Raw genomic sequence first — 18,680 nt, 5'->3', positions numbered from 1 at the left:
CAGAAGTCAAGTGTGAGGGCTCCTACAGGGGCCTTCTAGAGATCAAGCAAATGATTCTGTTCTGTGGAGCACCCAGGACGAAGATGGGAAACATCTGAGCATGTGAACCATCACGGTGGGCGCTTGGCCGCCATTTGTATCTAGTCATAGATACATTGGGCATAAATCGGTATTGGAATCCATGCAGCCACTGTTAATTGTGTTTCTACACAATACATATACTCTTTAGCCTTCAAATCCAGAAGAAGGAACAGAAAGGAGTTATGAGAGAGATAACCAGTAGGCTTGATGTTATAAAGTATGAAAAGAACTGGATATTCTGGCCTAAAGTCAAAGGCAGAGATTTAAGGGGAAAAATATGAACTATGGGCTTGCCTTAAAGAATAATACAACTAAACCAAACTAACCAAAATAGGCTTTGCAAGGATAGGACTGGGGATAATACAACATAAAACCCCTTAACCTAAAGGACATATGAGTCCAGAAAGAGCACATATGTGACAGAAATTACCAGGAAATGAGAGGGGGGAAAAAAATCTACACTGTATTAATATAAAATTGACTTCCAGAACAAGGCAGATGACTATACTGCCACCTGGAATGGTGCACCCATTTCCTGGTGACCCATTTGAAGAATACTGTTGACAAAATGGGAAATACCTTGCGAAAAACCCAGAGAACGATGACCAGGATTTTGAGGGGTCTGTAACCTGTGATTTGCCATGAAGGTCAAAAGAGTCACCCGCTGAGTTAAAGGTGCTGCAAAGGAAACACGTGCTATCGTCTTCAAATATCTGAGTTGCTGCTGTGTACGTGAGATATTAGGTGCAAGATACGCATCTCCAGAGGTAATAACTAGGACCGGAAGGAGGAAGATACACAAAGGTGGGACTTGATAACACTTAGGGATGTTGGACAGTGTCTGGCCCCTGTTTAGCAGTCAGGCAGAGCCAGGATACTGCAGGTGGGACTCCGGAATGACAGGGCAGTGGAAGCGACAGCCTTGGATCCTTTCCAACACCGGTGGCTCATGGCTGTAGTAATGCTTCTCCGTTACATGTATCCTATTTACCCACGATTTTTGTGAAGGGTCCTACTGAGATTTTCTTAAATCACTGAGAAGCTCTGATGGTCAAACCTCCTAACCCAAGTTACCTATCTTTCCTGGAATGGAATAAAATCAGTCCCAATTAAATATTCTGAAAAAGCAAAATACTTGTACAAGTGTAAGAGTGTTTGAGGGGTGCTTGGGTGGCTCAGCCGGTTGAGGGTCCAACTCTTGATTCCGGCTCAGGTTCATGCACGATTGCATAGTTTGTGGGATGCAACCCCAAGCAGTTTCCATGCTGGGCACGGGGCCTGCTTGGGGTTCTCTCCCTCCCTCTCTTTTGGCCTCTCCCCCACTCGCACTCTGTCTCCCTCGAAATAAATAAATAAGACTTAAAAAAAAAAGTATTTGAGGCTTGTATCTGACTAACAATCAGCCCAGGTTTACGGCTGTGCTCCACAATGCCTACCAAAATAATACCCTGGGGAAGCTTGTACTGTGAGGTTACCCGTGCTGTGTGAATGGAAGATGACAGTGCCATCAGCTTTATAATTATAGCCGTGTCCTCAGAAACGTTGGTTGCACAGACATGAAGTGTTGTCATCACAACGCTTTAGGATCAGGGCGCCTGGGTGGCCCAGTCGGTTAAGTGTCTGACTTCGGCTCACATCATGATCTCACAGTTTGTGAGTTGGAGTCCCACGTTGGGCTCTTTGCTGACGGCTCGGGGCCTGGGGCCTGCTTCGGATTCTGTGTCTCCCTCTCTCTCTGCTCCTCCCTGACTTGTGCTCCGTCTCTCTCTGTATCTCAAAAATAAATAAATGTAAAAAAATTTTTTTTTTTAAAAAAACAAAGCTTTAGGATAAAATTCTCTTCTGCCAATCACTTTCCAAATGGCCATCTTGACAGCCTGGTTTCTGAGGCTATACACCACGGGGTTCAACAGCGGAGTCACAACTGTGTAGGCCACTGTCACAAGCCTGTCTTTGCTGGATGAGAACTTGGCTGAGGGCCGCAGGTAGACAGAGGAGGCACGGCCATAGTGGATGACGACCACAGTGAGGTGGGAGGCATAGGTGGGGAGGGCTTTCTGCTTGCCGTCAGGGGATGGGATCTTCAAGATGGTGTGGACAATGAGGCCATACGAGATGCAGAAGAAAGTCAGGGGGATCATGAGTGTTGGAACCCCACCAATGAAGACAATCAGCTCATGGATGTAGGTTTCAGTACATGCAAGTTGGATAACTGACAAGATGTCACAGAAGCAGTGGTTGATCTTATTGGGGCCACAGAAAGGGAGTTCAAAGACTAAGAGGGAGCCTATCAGTGAGAACAAAAGCCAATCACAGCACAAGTGGCTTCCAGCTGTCTGCATATCTGCCAGCTCATGAGGATAGGGTACCGAAGTGGATGACAGATGGCAGCATAGTGGTCATAACCCATGACCCCCAGCAGCATGCAATTAGTGACAGCAAAACCAAAGAAGGAAAGCATCCGGGTGGCACCGTCGACAAACGAGGTTGTTCTGAGCGGGGACAACAGATTTATGGGCATCTTGGGCAGGATGACCAGAGTGTAGCATGTCTCAGAGATGGGAAGGATCCCCAGGAAGAAGCACAAAGTTACGTGGAGGCTGCGAGCCAGGCATACGACAGTGACAATGGTGATGTTCCCACTGAGAACGATCAGATACAGGCACAGAAATACAGCAAAGAGGATGAGCTTTGGATTTCTCCGAGGTTGGAGAAGCCCAGCAGCAACCTCTGTGACAGAGGAGAAATTAGCTTGGTTGACTTGGTCCCCAAGATTGACCTACAGAGAACAGGAATGAAGAAGCAAGATTGTTTACTCTGAAAGAGGCGGGCGGCTTGTCCCACTATGATAGAGTAAGCACGAATAGAAGGAGGAAGGCGAAGGCAGGCAGGAAATGCCCAAACGATCACGTCCGTTTATGGAACTGTTTCAAAAAATGTAGAATTACACCTGTTTCCAGGGACATTTTGGCATCTCTTACGGTGCTTAAGTCTAGGTAATGTTTTCACACTGCCTAGTTCAAACGGAGGCGTCTGAAGAGTTCCTGTGTGACAATCCCAACTCTGTCATTTTTCGTCTGTGCCTGTCTTCCCATCTGTAACGTAAAGATGTTAACGGCACCTCTCTCCCAGGGCTCTTATGGCAGTGAAAGCACTTTGCACAGCACATGCACATTGTAAACTGTTAGTAAATGTCAGCCTCTGCTACATATGTTGTTTAATCTTCAGGAAATGGTTGCTAGTCCTTCTTAAGTTTCCTTTTGGATGTGCTTTAAGTGTATCTCCACCTGTTTTGTGTGTTTTTTTTTACCGTTTTATTTTTAAAATAACTACTGAGCCAACATTCAAACCCAACTCCTATTTGTGCATATTTTTAGTGATGATAATAATGCGTTGACATTAGTGTATCTTTGGACCGAATCCCGCAACCTGTTCGACCCACTGGAGAGAGGGGTGTCGGAAGGAGGCTTCGTGCACCGAAATAGCTCTAAGACCATTTCAGGTTCTTACGGTCACGCGGGGCATTGGTCTTACCCCCTGCTTACCACTTTGCCAGGAAGAGCAAACTGATTTAGAGTTCTTCTATAAGTAATTTGAAGCTTCAAACAGAAATCAGACCTCTCCTCGATCTGAACCATTATATTTCTGCACGTTTTCCTTGGATTTCCAACAGAGCTCACCTCTGCGTTGGGCACAACTGTCCTCGAGGGGTTCAGCTCCCTGTAATTTCTCCTTGCTAAAGGATGGACAGATCTTTCCCCTCCATTCAACTGAAAGCAAGTATGAATTTAATAAAGTAATAAAGAAACATCCAGACCAACCAAATAATTGAAAACAATAAAAGCACAGAATAGATTGCGAAACGAAATTCTTTAGCTAATGTAGCTCAATTCCAGAGACCGGCTGACTGCTGATCCCACACCTCTGGGGGATCGTGCCTTCACCCACGTCAGCTCTGAGTGCATTCGTGTCGGGTTCCCTCGATTTCACGAGAGCACTGGAAGTGCGAGTGTCCGCTTTATTTTTCCATCTATGATTCTGGATCCTCAAAACCCTTTATGCAACACTTGATGGCTAACAAAAGATCACCACCAGGGTCTTCCCTGAGGAACGTAATTCATTTACCTCCTCAGTTCCCATCTCTGAGGCTTAGATGCTTTGTCCACACAACGTTTGGGTGGTGAGGTCTAAAGACAGCAGAAGGTCTGTAAGGAAAGACATCTCAGACACTTGCTTCTTTCACTCTTTGGGCACCCATTAGACTTTTCTGGTATACCACTGTCGCTAGAGAATAGTTTCATGAGACATTTGAGAATGGAAGCTGAATGAACTAAATGTTGAGTGATGCCCTATTTTATTTTCTCTCCCCAAAGCCCTATACTGTCCTCCATTTTTCCAAGCTACCATACATGTGCGTCCCTTACTCTCCTCACATGCTCTTTGTAACCCTCACTAACGAGACAGACAGACTGAAGCTCATGGGATCATTAGGACTTTTCTAAAATTATCGCTGGTGCCTGGCACTTGTCTATCACTGGACCCAAACTCTATCTTCACTTGATTCCCCACGTAAAGTAACCCAGCGGGGGTTATTTCCCTTTGCTCCCTTAGCACACAGCGAGTAGAATCCAGTGACACCCAGAAATCTCATCAAAGGAGACTAAAAAAATTAATGTTGCTATAATCATTTCTATCCTGAAATGGCTTTATTCTCTTCCTTTCTACTACCGACATCTCCATGCGCCAAACTGTGTACTCCTACTTCCTCTACTGAGAATTCTGGGAAGTATCCCCTGAAACATCATAGAAGAACTTTTCTTTTGTCTCTCATTAGCTGTGGTTCTGACATGCTGATTTATATTCATACTTTCCCAAGCTCCTGGGAGCCATTATTACAATTTTATTTTTGGCACGGTTCCAATCCTTACAATGAGGAAAGAGGATGCAAGCAACCCTGTGGACTCAAATCTCGCAGGGCCAGTTGGATAAAAAGAGAACAGGAAACAAACCCTGACGTTGGCAATTAGTTGGCAATTAGTCCCAGGTTGCCTCGTAGCTCATTAGGAGCTGAAAACCGTGGCAGGTGAAGGACAGAGATGTGCATGTGAAAACCCATATGGTAGGAGGCGACGCAGGGCTGTCTCTTCCGGGGTCTTTCACGTGAGGGAGAAGCCCCTTCCTTGGACATCCCCAGGACAAATCAAGTCTTGTTCTGGCATTGCAAAAGAAGAAACAAAGCTCTCTCTGTCAGTCAAGGTTCCTCTGAACCTCTCAAATTACGTTTCTGCACCAAGGAGAGGGTGTGGGAGCACGGCGTGGTGTCTTAGCTGGCAGAACTGAGACCTCCACGAGCAGCAGTGAGGAGTAGATTTGAGGACCGAGGGAAGGGGTGGGGTGTTTACACGCAGGTCACATATGTGACACCACACTTTTCCTAGCTTCCTGGAGATGACAAGGTCTCCAATCAGTGTCAGCCCCAAGGGTAGGGAATAGGACCCAAACCTGTGGGTAATACCTTCCAGGGCTTGGCGAGCCAATGATCTTCATTCTTCCCTGTAATTCTCTCTCTTTTTTAAAAAATATATTTATTTATTTTGAGAGAGAGAGAGAGAGGCAGAGAGAAAGGGAGACAGAGAATCCAAGCAGGGTCCACACCGTCAGCACAGAGCCCAACGTGGGGCTTGAACTCACCAACGGTGAGATCGCGACCTGAGCCGAATGACCAGAAATCAAGAGTCGACGCTTAACGGACTAAGCCCACCCAGGCACCCCATCTTCCCTGCGATTCTCTGATAGCTTGACCCAAGACAGACAAGTTCCTTGGGAATCATTATTCTTCCTCTTCAGTGACATCATATAAAAATTCCACCGTCTGTACCTTCCCTCATGAATCATGACTGAGTCACACAGGGATGTCTGAGAGCACTGAGTGTACTTGACAGGGAGTGTTGCTGCAGGTTCGGGAGTGGCCCTGGGCAGAGATGTTCCTATTGGCAGGTCCCAGCCTGCAGAGCAGCAGAAATTCCTAAGTGAGCTCATTCCTGACTCAGACTCCTCGTCTTTCCAGTTAGATCATTTTCAGAGGCTACCAGCTGAGATCTGACAACAGCTACTGCTGCTTCCAGTAATTGTCAAATGTGCACATGAGCCCCTGGCAAGAGCTGCTGAATCCCAGGGTTCCTGGGACATCTGGTCCGCTCAGCGCGTCTTCCTGAATAAACGTTTCTGCACAGGGACGGGGCCCTCGCTGCGGCACAACACCTGTTCAAAGACCTCCAAGTTTCCAAGCAGGAAGAAATCTGAAAAATACCGCCGCTAGTCACATTTCTGGGGTCACTTTTGGACACAGTTATGGATTTAGTCCCTCCCTCAGGCACTGGAAGATACTTTTTCAGGAAGTTAAAATTAGCCGTTATTTTTTATTAGAGTTTAAACTCAGGTTTCCAGCAAACGTAGAGGAAACATACTCCATCTCAAATATTTCAGTATGGTCCATGCATGCAATCAAAGCAATAGCCCTGGACAGGCTAATTGCACATTCACAGGAAAGATTATAAACTAAATTCAAATGGAGACACTTCGTCTTGAGGAAAGTTTTGTTTGCAAATGCTGTGTATCACCCCCATTGACTTCATCCCCAAGGCTCTAGATCCTCGCGACTACAATGGTGGCTTTCGTGGCCATGGAAACACTGTTATCAGGCACCAATCCCAAGTTTGAACAATGTGAACATAGGAAGCATAAGTTTCAGTTATATTTTCCAGCAACTGCTGTAGGAAATTACTTCTAATTTTTATATTTACATTCTTTAGGATTCCGTGAGACGAAAGCTCTCAAGAATCTGCATTTCTGTTGCTTCTCTCTCTGCACCTTGCCTTGTATTAAAGTAAAGGGAAAAGATACAAAGTGAAGAAAAAGAGGATAGTATATAACAAAGGTACAATTTAAAATCTTTTTAAAATATGGGATCTCAAAGAAGAAAAAGTAAAATGAGAATTTCTAATACATAAAGTTGTAAACAGTTTTGAACTAAGAAAAACATCTGTGTTTTATATAATAAAAGCAGCTGTTAGAAGAAGCTGTTAAACTTTTTTTTAATTTTTACTTTTTTAATGTTTATTTATTTGAGAGAGAGCGCGCGTGAACACGCATGAGCGGGGGAGGGGCAGAGAGAGAAGAGACACAGAATACAAAGCAGGCTCCAGGCTCTGAGCCATCAGCATAGAGCCTGATGTTGATGCGGGGCTTGAACTCATGAATAATGAGAGCATGACCTGAGCTGAAGTGGGACGCCTAACTGGCTGAGCCATTCAGGTTCCCCAAAGCTGGTAAACTTTAAAATTACTATGTAATATAAAAACTAACAAGATATGATGGTTACTTTTTTCTATGTAAATTTGACTGGGCCACGTGGTACCCAGATATTTAGTTGTATATTATTCTGGGTGGGTCTGTGAGTTTTTTCTGAATGAGAATAACATTCGAATCAGTAGACTGAGAAAAACAGATTGCACTCCCCTACGTGGGTGGGCCTCGTCTAGTCAGGTGAACGTCTGAATTGAACAAAAAGGCTGAGTAGAAGAGGTTTCTTTCTCTGAGCCTGGCTACCATAGAGCTAGGACATTAGTCTCCAGCCTTAGCATCTGCACACGGACTGGAATTTACACCACTGGCTTTCCTGGTTCTCAGATGTTCAGACTTGTACTGGAATGATACCATTGGTTCTCTTGGTTTTCCAATCTACTGACTGAAGATCTTGGGAATTCTCAGCCTCCATAATTGCTTCAGCCAAATCCTTATAATAAATACCTACGTATTCATCTATTTGATGCATCTAGATGATCTATCTATATACGATATATGGATATTCTACTGATTCTGTTCCTCTGGAGAATCCAGACCAATACACAAAACAGGCTATGCACATAAATCATAGAAATAAAAATAGAAAGAAAAAAGAAAAAATCTTTCAAATTACACTATAAAAAGAAGACTGTGTTATGTTAGTACCTTTGGCTTTCAACAGAAAGAAGAAGAACATGATTTAGCATAAGGAAAGGGAATCTGTTAGCTTAAACAATGGGGAAGTTCATGACAAACCTGATCAGATATGGCTCAATTCAAGAACTTGCATTATGGGTTATTCTGAGTCTTGACTCAGAGGCCAACCTCAGAGAAATATCTTTATACATAATTTACTTCTCTTTAGCACGTCCCACAATTTATGACTATTGTCTATTAAATAGACAATATAATGTCTGTGATTATATCTCTCTTTTCCAACCCTGTGGGGATCTTTCCCTTTGTTCTACTAAATGTTTAGACTCCATATCTAAGATATTGCCTGATACACAATAGACATTCAATAAATATTTGTTGAGTGAATGCATTTTGATTGAAAAAATCTTTTTCCCATTCTCTTTCACTTGACCTAGCTTTACTCCTTGTGCTAGATTTCTTTAAAAAAATTTAATGTTTATTTATTTTGAGAGAGAGAGAGAGAGCTAGGGAGGGGCAGAGAGAGCTGGGGAAGGGCGTAGAGAGAGGGAGAGAAAGAATCCCAAACAGCACAGAGCCTGATATTAGGCTCGAACTCACGAACCGTGAGATCTTGACCCAAGTCAAATCAAGAGTCAGATGCTTAACTGACTGAGCCACCCAGGTGCCCCTTTGTGCTAGATTTCTTACTCCATGAGCTGGCTTTATCCAAATAACAGGATAAAAATGGAGACAAAAGTCTTAAACCTCCATTTTTAGTGATGCAATCCAAAAGACTGAGAGATTCAGTCTACACAGCTATATATGGAATTTAATCAATGTTCTTCCTCTATAGAAGAGAAGGTGGGACACTGTGTGATAGATTTCATGGACCTTTTTAACCAGCCCTATGCTGAGGAATGGAGGGGGTAGGGTTTGTCTCAATAGGAACTCTTGAAGTGGTTCCTAGATAAATTGTTTTGTTGTACTGAAAAAAGTGAAAAATAAAACCCAATTTAAATTGGATTCACTACATAAAAACGAAGAACCATCCATCACACCCATATCTGAACACACATCAGCACATCAGGAGATTAGCTCAGGCAAACTGTGAGTCACAGATCATGATGTCATCAGCCCGTGAAGTCATCAGAACTCAGTCTGTTTTCCTAGCTCTCCTTTTTTCTCTATTTCAACTTCACCCTCCCTGGGGTTTTCCTCATTATACTGAAAACGGGAGGCAAAACTGAGGTCATCTTTCTTTTATATTGCTTGTACAGAGAAGCAAAATAGTAAGAATCTGAGTATATTGTAGGAATTAGATTCAGTTTCTGCTCCCAAGTGTTGTACTCAGAGAAAGCAGTTAAATAGTGACAGCAGCATTTCCTTGGCTACAGATTTCAGCTATTGTCCTGTGTCCTTGAATCAATGATGCCAGTGACAGACTCTTGACCTTTTCAAACATTCCGATCATTTATAGTTTTTTAATTAAATTTTCTTCTAACAATACTTACATAATTTCCTATTTCCTGCATTAATTTCCAACTGAATCACTGATTAAGTAGTAATTAGGGAACAATTTTATTACATAAAAACATTTCATTTCTATTATGAGGTTAAAACTTTCTTAAAAGTAAAGGCAAGCAGCAATTCTGCTTCTGGTCTCACTGAGTAAGTCCCTACAAGATCAACCCTCCTGAAGACAATTACTACAAAATCTGGAAAAAACACAAAGGGCAACTACCTGAAGGCACTAAAGATAGGATAACAGCAGGCAGATCCAGAGTGTAGTCAACACTTGGAAGTAGGTAAGTACACAGCGTAAGTTTTCAGTTTTAATGAAGGCCACAGTCAGCACTGTTTGTGAAAAGATTAAGATTCAAAAAAGAAACCAACAGATTTCCCAGCACAAAGAACCAGGGGATAGCGTTTGGGGTAACCAGAATGCTGGGAGGTGAAGATAAAATCCTGAAAATGGGAGAACCAGAGAGAGCTTCCTTCCACATATATGTTCTGCCCAAATGTCTAGCTGATCCCTGAAGTCCATATGTGTGGGAAAGACTCAAAGCAGCCCAGAGTCTGAAAGGATTAAACAGAGATTTGAACCACCACCCCAGAGAACAAGTGTTGAGTTTTAGTCCAACCAAGTTACTTGCCTCCTAAAACTAAAAACATCAGCAATTGTCAAACTATTTTAGCCGAGTCTCTACAACATAATATTCATCAGGTCACACTTCATAAAAAATTTAATATTTATTTGTTTTTGAAAGGGAGAGAGACAGAGCATGAGCAGGGAAGAGGCAGAAAGAGAGACACAGAAACTGAAGCAGGCTCCAGGCTCTGAGCTGTCAGCACAGAGCCTGACGCGGGGCTTGAACGCAAGAACCGTGAGATCATGACCTGAGCTGAAATCAAGAGTCAGACACTTAACCGACTGAGCCATGCAAGCATCCAATCACAGAGTTATTTCTATCGCTCAGTAATAATGTTCACCGCTTCCTTCCTCTGTTACCTCCATTCTGATGTTAATTTCATCCTTTGAAGTTTTTTTTTCTTTTTTTCAGATAATGTATTTTCAGTTCTACCTTTTTTTTTGGTGGGGGGGTCTTTTTTTGTAGTCTCTGTTTCTCCTCTGAGACTTGTTGGATGGTCAACATCACAAGAACATTTTATGTACGTTACTGGATATAGTTATCATAGCTGATTTAAAATCCTGGCCTACTAATTTCAACATTGAGTTACATCTCAGTAGGTTTATATTGATTGTCTTCTTTCTCAAGAATGGCCATATTTTCCAGGTCTCCTATATGGAAAGTAATTTTGGATTTAAAGTGTGACTTGATGGGGGCGCCTGGGTGGCTCAGTTGGTTAAGCGTCCAACTTTGGCTCAGGTCATGATCTCACAGTTCTTGAGTTCAAGCCCCAGGTTAGGCTCCTCACTGACATCACAGAACCTGCTTGGTATTCTCTGTCTCCTTCTCTCTCTCTGCTCCCCTGCTCATACTCTCTCTCAAAATAAATGAAAAAAAAAAAATGACTCAGTGCAAACAAGACAAGAAAACAATGAAAACAGACACACAGAACCCCAAGCATATGGGGAACCACACAGATCAGTCTGACTCATGTGTAATCCGCACTCTAGAAAAGAATGAGCTAGAGAATAAGGCAGAAAAACTATTTGAAAAAATAAAGGCCAGAAATTCCACAAATATTTTTCAAGACACGAATTTACAGATTCAAGAATCCCAACAAATCTCAAGCAGGATAAATATGAAGAAATCCATACCTTGGTGCATCAGAGCCAAACTGTGGCGGCAGAGAGGGGGAGAAGCATATCTTGAAAGCCGATCCCTCCTCCCCCCTCCAAAAAAAATTAGGGCCAGAAAACAGTGGAACAGAAATGTAAAAATGGTAAGAGAAAAAAATTAATAAAACTACTAGTTTGGAATTATATTTCCATTGAAAATACTCTTTAGGACTGAAGGTAAAATAAAGACATGTTTACATAATGGGAAACTAAGAGAAATTGTCCCAATAAGCTTAGATTGGGCTAGCTTGAATACAGAAGGAAGGTTTTCAAGCTAAAGGGAAGTTGTACAAGACAGAAACTCGAGTAGCGGGGTGTTAGAAAGTACAAATGTGAATTTTCCCTCAGTAAATAAACCTGGCACCTAGCTTGAGGGACAAGGCTTGAAATCTAGAATATGCTAAATAATTAGTGACAGATTGGCCTTCTTGGAAGTATGTGTTTCCGTTCAAAAGTGGAGGAAACCTAAGACCTTGGAACTGGGTGTTCATCTTCCAAAGGACTGCAAATAACAAGGGAACAAATGTCCTTCTCCCTCTGTTAGGTTGGGAGGGTAAGAACTGTTCCACTCCAAATAAGCTCCCAGATTCCTAACTTCAGGGTTATTCCTATGCCATACAGACCTTAATGTGTGTACGTCAACATCTGGCTCTCATCACACAACCCAGAAGGATTAGGTCAATAGAAAACTCGTCAGTTACTGCTGTAAGTAATCATCTATTCACCCTCCAAAACTTCCTAAAGGATAATATGAACAAATATAGATATTAAAGATCTATCATCAAAAAAAAATCAATATTACAATTATAAATATTTGGGTAAACATAAAAGATAATTTTTTTCTTCTTAATCTCTTTAGAATACTTATGAATAAAGCCAAAATTACTACATTTTCCTATGAGTTTTTAATGCACACAGAAGTAATAGACTAGCATAAGGGATGGGGTGGGGATAAATGGATCCAAGTAATTCCAAAGCTTCTCCATTTCAAGTGTAGCCACAACATTAACTCTAGTGGGCTGTGAAAATTATGGATGGAATTGTGTTTCAGCTCTAAAACTTCCTCTAATTGCTCTCATTGTGATACTGGAACACTTCTCCCTTGTCAGCCAACATGACACTAAGTTTTGTCAGTAGAAGACGCTGAGGGGACAGCAGCACTAGATGGGGACCCTGTCCCTGGTTCTGCTGTGCTCTCTTTAGCTTGGAGGCCTACAGTGCAAGGGACACCCAGTGGTATTCCCTCCCACCATTTCAGCTGCACTGTCCCCACCAGCAATTCTCCCAGAAATTTCCATAGCGAGGCACTTCACGTGAGTGGCTTCTGCAGTGCCACCAACAGTGGCTCCCCAGCAGGTTCAGAGGTGTAACCCTTCCCATGGATGGCTTCCCTGAGAAACCTGGAGGGCAGGATCCAGAGGGAATTGCACTGATTCCAAAGCTACCTCTAAAAAGACAGTTTGGTATTAATAAATTTAGGCAAACTGATCCAAATAGAGTGTCCAGAAATGGATCCACGTTTGTGTAGGCAATTAATATTCTGCAAGGCTGCCAGGAATTCAGTTCAATAATCTTTCCAACAATGATGCATTTGGGTAGAGAAAGAATCTTGCTGTCTTCTCTTACCATATAAACATTTAACTGGAAATGAATCATACCCTGCCTGGAAGAGCTGATATTATAAAACTTATAAAAAAATCACATTGGAAAAAAATCTTAGTGAAATTGGGTTTTGCAAACATTTCTTAAATAAGACTCAAAACATATGAGCTATAAAATTCAAAATCAATAAGTTAGACCTTACCAAAACAAAACTCTGTTCTTCAAAAGACACTGGTAAAAAAAATGAAAATAGGGGTGCCTGGGTGGCTCAGTCGGTTGAGTGACTTCGGCTCAGGTCATGATCTCAGGGTTGGTGAGTTCAAGCCCCGCGTCGGGCTCTGTGCTGACAGCTGGGAGCCTGGAGCCTGCTTCGGATTCTGTGTCTCCCTCTCTCTCTGCCCCCACTCATGCTCTGTCTCTCTCTGTCTCAGAAATAAATAAACACTAAAAAAATTTTTTAATTAAAAAAAATGAAAAGTAAACCACAACATGACTGAAATATTTTGATAATACATATGTGACCAAACAAAGTACGTGGAAAATAGAAAGAACTCACACAATTCAATTAGGAGACAAGGAATCCAATCCAAAAATTGGAAAGGCAGATGCATTCCAGTTCAGAAATGAGTACAAGATGTTAGAAAGAGGCTCAACTAAAGAAAACACAGAAATAGCCGATGGACACACAAAAAGATACTCAGCATCTTTAGTCGTGAAGGAAATTCAAATTCAGCCACAGCCAGTTCCATTACGGATCTACCCGATGGATGAAATTAAGACCGATCCATTGTGTTGAGTGTGACAGGCAGCTGGTACCTCTCACACATTGCTGTGGAGAAAGTTGGACGGCAAACTTCTTTGCCTAATTGTCGGGCAATCTTTTAGAAAGCTAATTTATATGTGATACATGACTCAGCAATTCCACGCCTAGATATTTGTTCCACAGAATAAAAACATCCCATATGTTACGGAAATGTGTGAAAATTGAGAAGGGCACCATGATCGGGTGCCTGCACAGACACTCTGCAGTGTATTTACACAAAGGAACAGAAACAATGAACTCCTAGGTCACACACAGTGTGGCTACATTTCAAAAAATGTGCTTCACGGAAGAGACCAAAAAAGTAAAAAAAGTACGCACTATACGATTCCATTCATATGAAATTCTAGTATCATTGAATGCGGTGGTGTCTAGGAGACTGATCAGGAGAGGGCACGAGGGACAATGTTGGGGTGACGGAATGCTTCCTATGGATCATGGCAGTGGTTACATGGTATATATATTTGTCAAAACACCTAAAACCATACACTTAAAGTGGGTGTCTTTTATTATACATAAATTATGTCTCAATATCTTTCGTTAAGAGATGGAACATAAATGAACCCAACACCATGTATAAAAGCTCATGATAGAAACTTGCTACCAGCAAATGCAAGAGGAGTTTTCCCCAACCTTGGTTTAGGAAAATGTTTTTTAGACAAGACCCAAGAAGCACTAAAAATGAAAGAATAAATTTATGAGTAAATTTAAGCAAAATGAAAAAGCTCACTTGCATTAAAAACATTACTGAGAAAATAGAAATGCTGGCTACAGACTTGTTTAGAATATTCACAATACACGTATCTTACAAAAAAAAAAAAAAACTTTAACCCAGTGTCTGTCAATAACTCCTGGAACTCAATAATTAAAAAACCAGTCTTATCAACATAGAAGACTAGAACAATGTACTAAAAAGATATATAAATAGCCAATCAGGAAATGAAAAAAAAAAGCATTCAGCATAATTAGATATCAAGGTGATACAAAATAAAACTAAATGAGATGGCACTTGCCCCACTAAAGCTACCTATATTTAGAAAAACAAAACAAGAGCAAAACAAAACCCCTGTCAATACCAAAAGTTGGAAAGAATGTGAAGCAACTGGTAGGAGTATCACGTGCCACACCCACTTTGAAAAACACTGGGCAACATCTTATAAAATTAAATATGTATCTACCCAGACATAGGAGAGAGGAACAAAAGCAAATATCCACCAAAGACTTTTACAAAATATGTTCATGGCAGGTTTATTCATAATAGCAAGAAGAGGCAACAACCTAAATGTCTACCAACAGATAAATGGATAAGCCTATTTTGGCATATTCTTACCAGAGAATTCTAAACAGCAATGAATGCCATGAGATTTTTTTTTTCAGCAATGAAAAAGGAGATCCTGCCATTTACAACAATGTGGATGGACCTTGAGGACATTACACTAAATAAAGTCAGACAAAGATAAGTACCATATGGCCTCACTTGTATGTGGAATCCCAAAAAGCTGAGGTAACAGAGTCAGAGAGTAGGAGGGTGGTAGCCAGGGGCAGGAGGGTGGGGAGGAGGGAGTTGTTGGTCAAAGGACGCACCCCTGCAGTTATGGGTAAGTTCTAGGGTCCAAGGTACAGCTTGATGACCTTAATTAACACCGCTGTATTATATACTTGAAAGTCACTGAGAGAGTTGATCTTAAATGTTTTCACCACAAAAATAAAAGTAATTTGTGAGGTGATGGAGGTGTTAGCTAATCTGACGGTGGTAAGCATTTCTCAATATACACGTATATATCATTGCATTATATACCTTTACCTTACACAATGCTGCATGTCAACACAGCTCAGTAAAGCCGGAAAAAACAAAATCACTACTCTGCTGTCTCAGGGCAGGAAGCCAGCTGGAAAATGGCATGGAATAACGTTGACGGTGACAGATCTGTCGTATTTCTTGGTTGCTCTGGTGGTTAAGTGGGTGGATGTATTTGCAAAAATTCATAAATAACTTACACTTTAAATATTTGCATTTTATTTAGGTAAATTATTCCTCAATTTAAAAGTAAGTTAAGGGAAAAGTGAATGCAAAAGGACGTTAAAACTCCCATGACCACATTTTAAAAAACTCAACCCACAAAATATACTCAAGAAACTAAAAATACAGCATCAAAATTTTTGAAACAGCAGAGGAAAAGAATGACTGTGGGGTTTTTTTGTTATTGTTTTTTGTTTGTTTGTTTGTTTCTGGTAGTCCTAGTATCGTGAGAACAAGAACAAAAAACAGCCACCAATGGTAAGAACCTAAAAACCAACTGGCCAACGTGAAAACATGATACCAAACAAGGAAAGCTTATTGCTGTCTTAACAGTTGGATCCTTTGCGATGGCAGCACAGAAGGAGCTCTTGTTACAAGACTAGGAGGATAATGGCGGCCCAGCCTCCCGTTTGGGAGGGCAGGTAAACCAGTCTCACACCAATGAACTTAGACAAAGATCACCAGAAAAACCCAGCAGAACAACATCCCTAGAGGAATTAGGGGAGCGCCTGTGTAGTGACAACCCGGATGCAGACTCTCCTCCACAGAAAGGCTGGTAGGGATGACGGGGATGCAGATTCTCCTCCAACTAAAGGCTTGTAGGGATGACCCGGATGCAGATTCTCCTCCACAGAAAGGCTTGTAGAGATGACCCGGATGCAGATTCTCCTCCACAAAGGCTTGGTGCCCCGGGTGAGGGCCGTGCTGTGGGTGGGCGGACTTCAGCTGTGTGCGTCTCCCGGCATTTCTTCAGCAGCTGAGACACCTCACCCTAAGTAACAACGTCTCCTGCAGCAACGCAGAGCCAAACCCTGACTGATGTGGGTTCATAAAGTCCTGGCCATCTTGGCCCAACGCAGGGGGCCCCCCTTGCATGGCCATTGTACCACAGAGTTCACACACACACACACACACACACACACACTCCCAGGGATGGCTGACGCTGTCACTGGGAGTCCCTCCAGCCTGACCTCTTCCTCAGCCCAAGAGCCCCATCCCACAGGTGTTAATCCCATGCGTTTACTAATAAGCATCGTACATGGCCGCACCCTTTCCCAGTGTGCTTCCCGGGGAACTCGCCTTGCAAGAGCCTGGACGTCCACAGAACGGATGGAGACTTACACCCAATATTTCAGAATACGCTGGAAAGAATTAAGTAATAGAATGTGCAAAATAATAGTCAAGATCGGCATTTAAAAGAATTCCATTACGGGTGACTGGAGGAAGAGAAGTCTTGGAAAGTGAAAGGACAGATTAGGAAGCAGCTAGAAATGAATGAAAAACCACTTCATAAATGAGGTCTAACCTTGAAAGGGCATACGCGTGAATGAACGTGACAGATGGGGCCATAACCGGAAAAGCAGATGTGAGAGAGGGAAAACTAGAGAAAGGATGAAAAGAACTGCAGAGACCGCATCCTCTAAATTCTATCCTTATAAAGTGTGAAGCCAGGCAAACCCTGAGGCTGGGAGGAGAAGCCACAGGAGGTGTTTCTCGTGGAGAAGGCAGAGCAACCAGATGTTTGCGATGGTCTATTTTTGACCTGTGTAGGTTCACTCTGAAAATGCGTTGATATGCCAATCGCGATTTGTACGTTTTTTTCTGTTAGTGAGTTTTGTTTCTGTAAAAAGTGAACATGATACACCGTCCTTTCATGAATGCAATATGCTTTATATAGAGGTGTCAGTGTTAATATTTTTTGGTCCTGTGCACTTTTAGATTTCCTCTGAAAATGTTTTGCTCTTCTGTTTTGACCTCTGTGTTTCACGTTCAAGCCTTCTTCAAATGTCTGGCAAGCCTTGGATGTTGAAATCTACTCTGGGCTGTGGCACCAAAAAACTTCTAGAAGCTCTCCGTGCGTGGGTGAAACTAAGACTGGGGGTGCCCAGCAGGAGAGCCAGGCAGAGCAGAGTCACTCATTTATTTTGAGCTAAGTGATAACATCCAGTCACCTTGGGCGGAAAGAAATCGTCCCGTTTCTTAAGGGACTCGTTTAAGATAGCTGTCACCTTCTGGGAGTTGAGGGGGGAGAGGCCGGCGACACCCTGTGCTGTGATCACACTCAGGCTCACGCTCACCGCGGCTTCAAGTGGAGCTCCTCGAGTGAGGCCTGGTGTCTCTGCTCCGGAAGGGAAACCTTCCCGTCTGACCCTGGCACGGAACAGAAAGGACTAGAGGCCAACACTCTCAGGTGAAGAGTCTGCAGTCTAGTCCCTGAGCTCTTTGTTACCAACTCGTGGTGAGACGGGTATGAAATGCGACAGGCTGGGCAACTGTTCCAGAACCTGTTATCACTGAGACATCCCATCAGTGGACACACCTTTCGAGAGACGGAACGGGACACTCAGATGTTTTCCCTTTCATTTTTCAAGTACTTTGTTTTTATTGTGTTCACTGAAGTATCAGTTGGTGATGATATGGACCAAGGAAAGAAACTGGTCCTTCCTGCAGATCCTCTGAGCCGCATGGGCTGAGAAGCCGCCCTCCTTCCTGGGACATGAACCAACCTTGCTCTTTCCCGAAGCAGCAAGGAGGCCTGATTGCGAGGGGAGAGTCCGCCCACAGGCCTGTGCTGTCACTGGTTGCTCTCCGACAGTTTCCCACCTTCTGCAGGTTTCCCACCACCTTTGTGCTTAGAACCGCTTTTTCTTTGGCCTCTATCACTTTTTTACCCCTCGTGTATATTATTCTCTCCTGTTTGCTTCTTGACGAGTGCTTTCGTGTTAGCATTTTAGTGGGTTCTGGAATAGAATATATACGTTGGATTCCAAAAGGTTTACTTAGCATTTGAAACAGACAGATTCCGGGGGTGTCTGGGTGGCTCGGTAGGTGGAGCATCTGACTCTTGATTTCAGTTGAGGTCGTGATCCCAG

At 42.7% G+C, this 18,680-nt stretch overlaps 1 protein-coding gene across 1 annotated transcript; it reads right to left on the bottom strand.

Moving 5' to 3' along the window:
- Positions 1–1,889: 1,889 nt before the first annotated feature.
- Positions 1,890–18,537, bottom strand: LOC123585781 (olfactory receptor 10R2-like). The gene is given in 5 exon segments (XM_045454248.1): positions 1,890–2,383; positions 2,386–2,770; positions 2,773–2,860; positions 17,886–17,958; positions 18,315–18,537. Coding segments are annotated over 5 exon segments (1,263 nt in total).
- Positions 18,538–18,680: the final 143 nt, after the last annotated feature.

This window comes from Leopardus geoffroyi, chromosome C3 (genome assembly GCF_018350155.1).
Source record: "Leopardus geoffroyi isolate Oge1 chromosome C3, O.geoffroyi_Oge1_pat1.0, whole genome shotgun sequence".
Taxonomy (NCBI): Eukaryota; Metazoa; Chordata; class Mammalia; order Carnivora; family Felidae; genus Leopardus; species Leopardus geoffroyi.
This window is presented reverse-complemented; position numbering and strand designations above follow the sequence as displayed.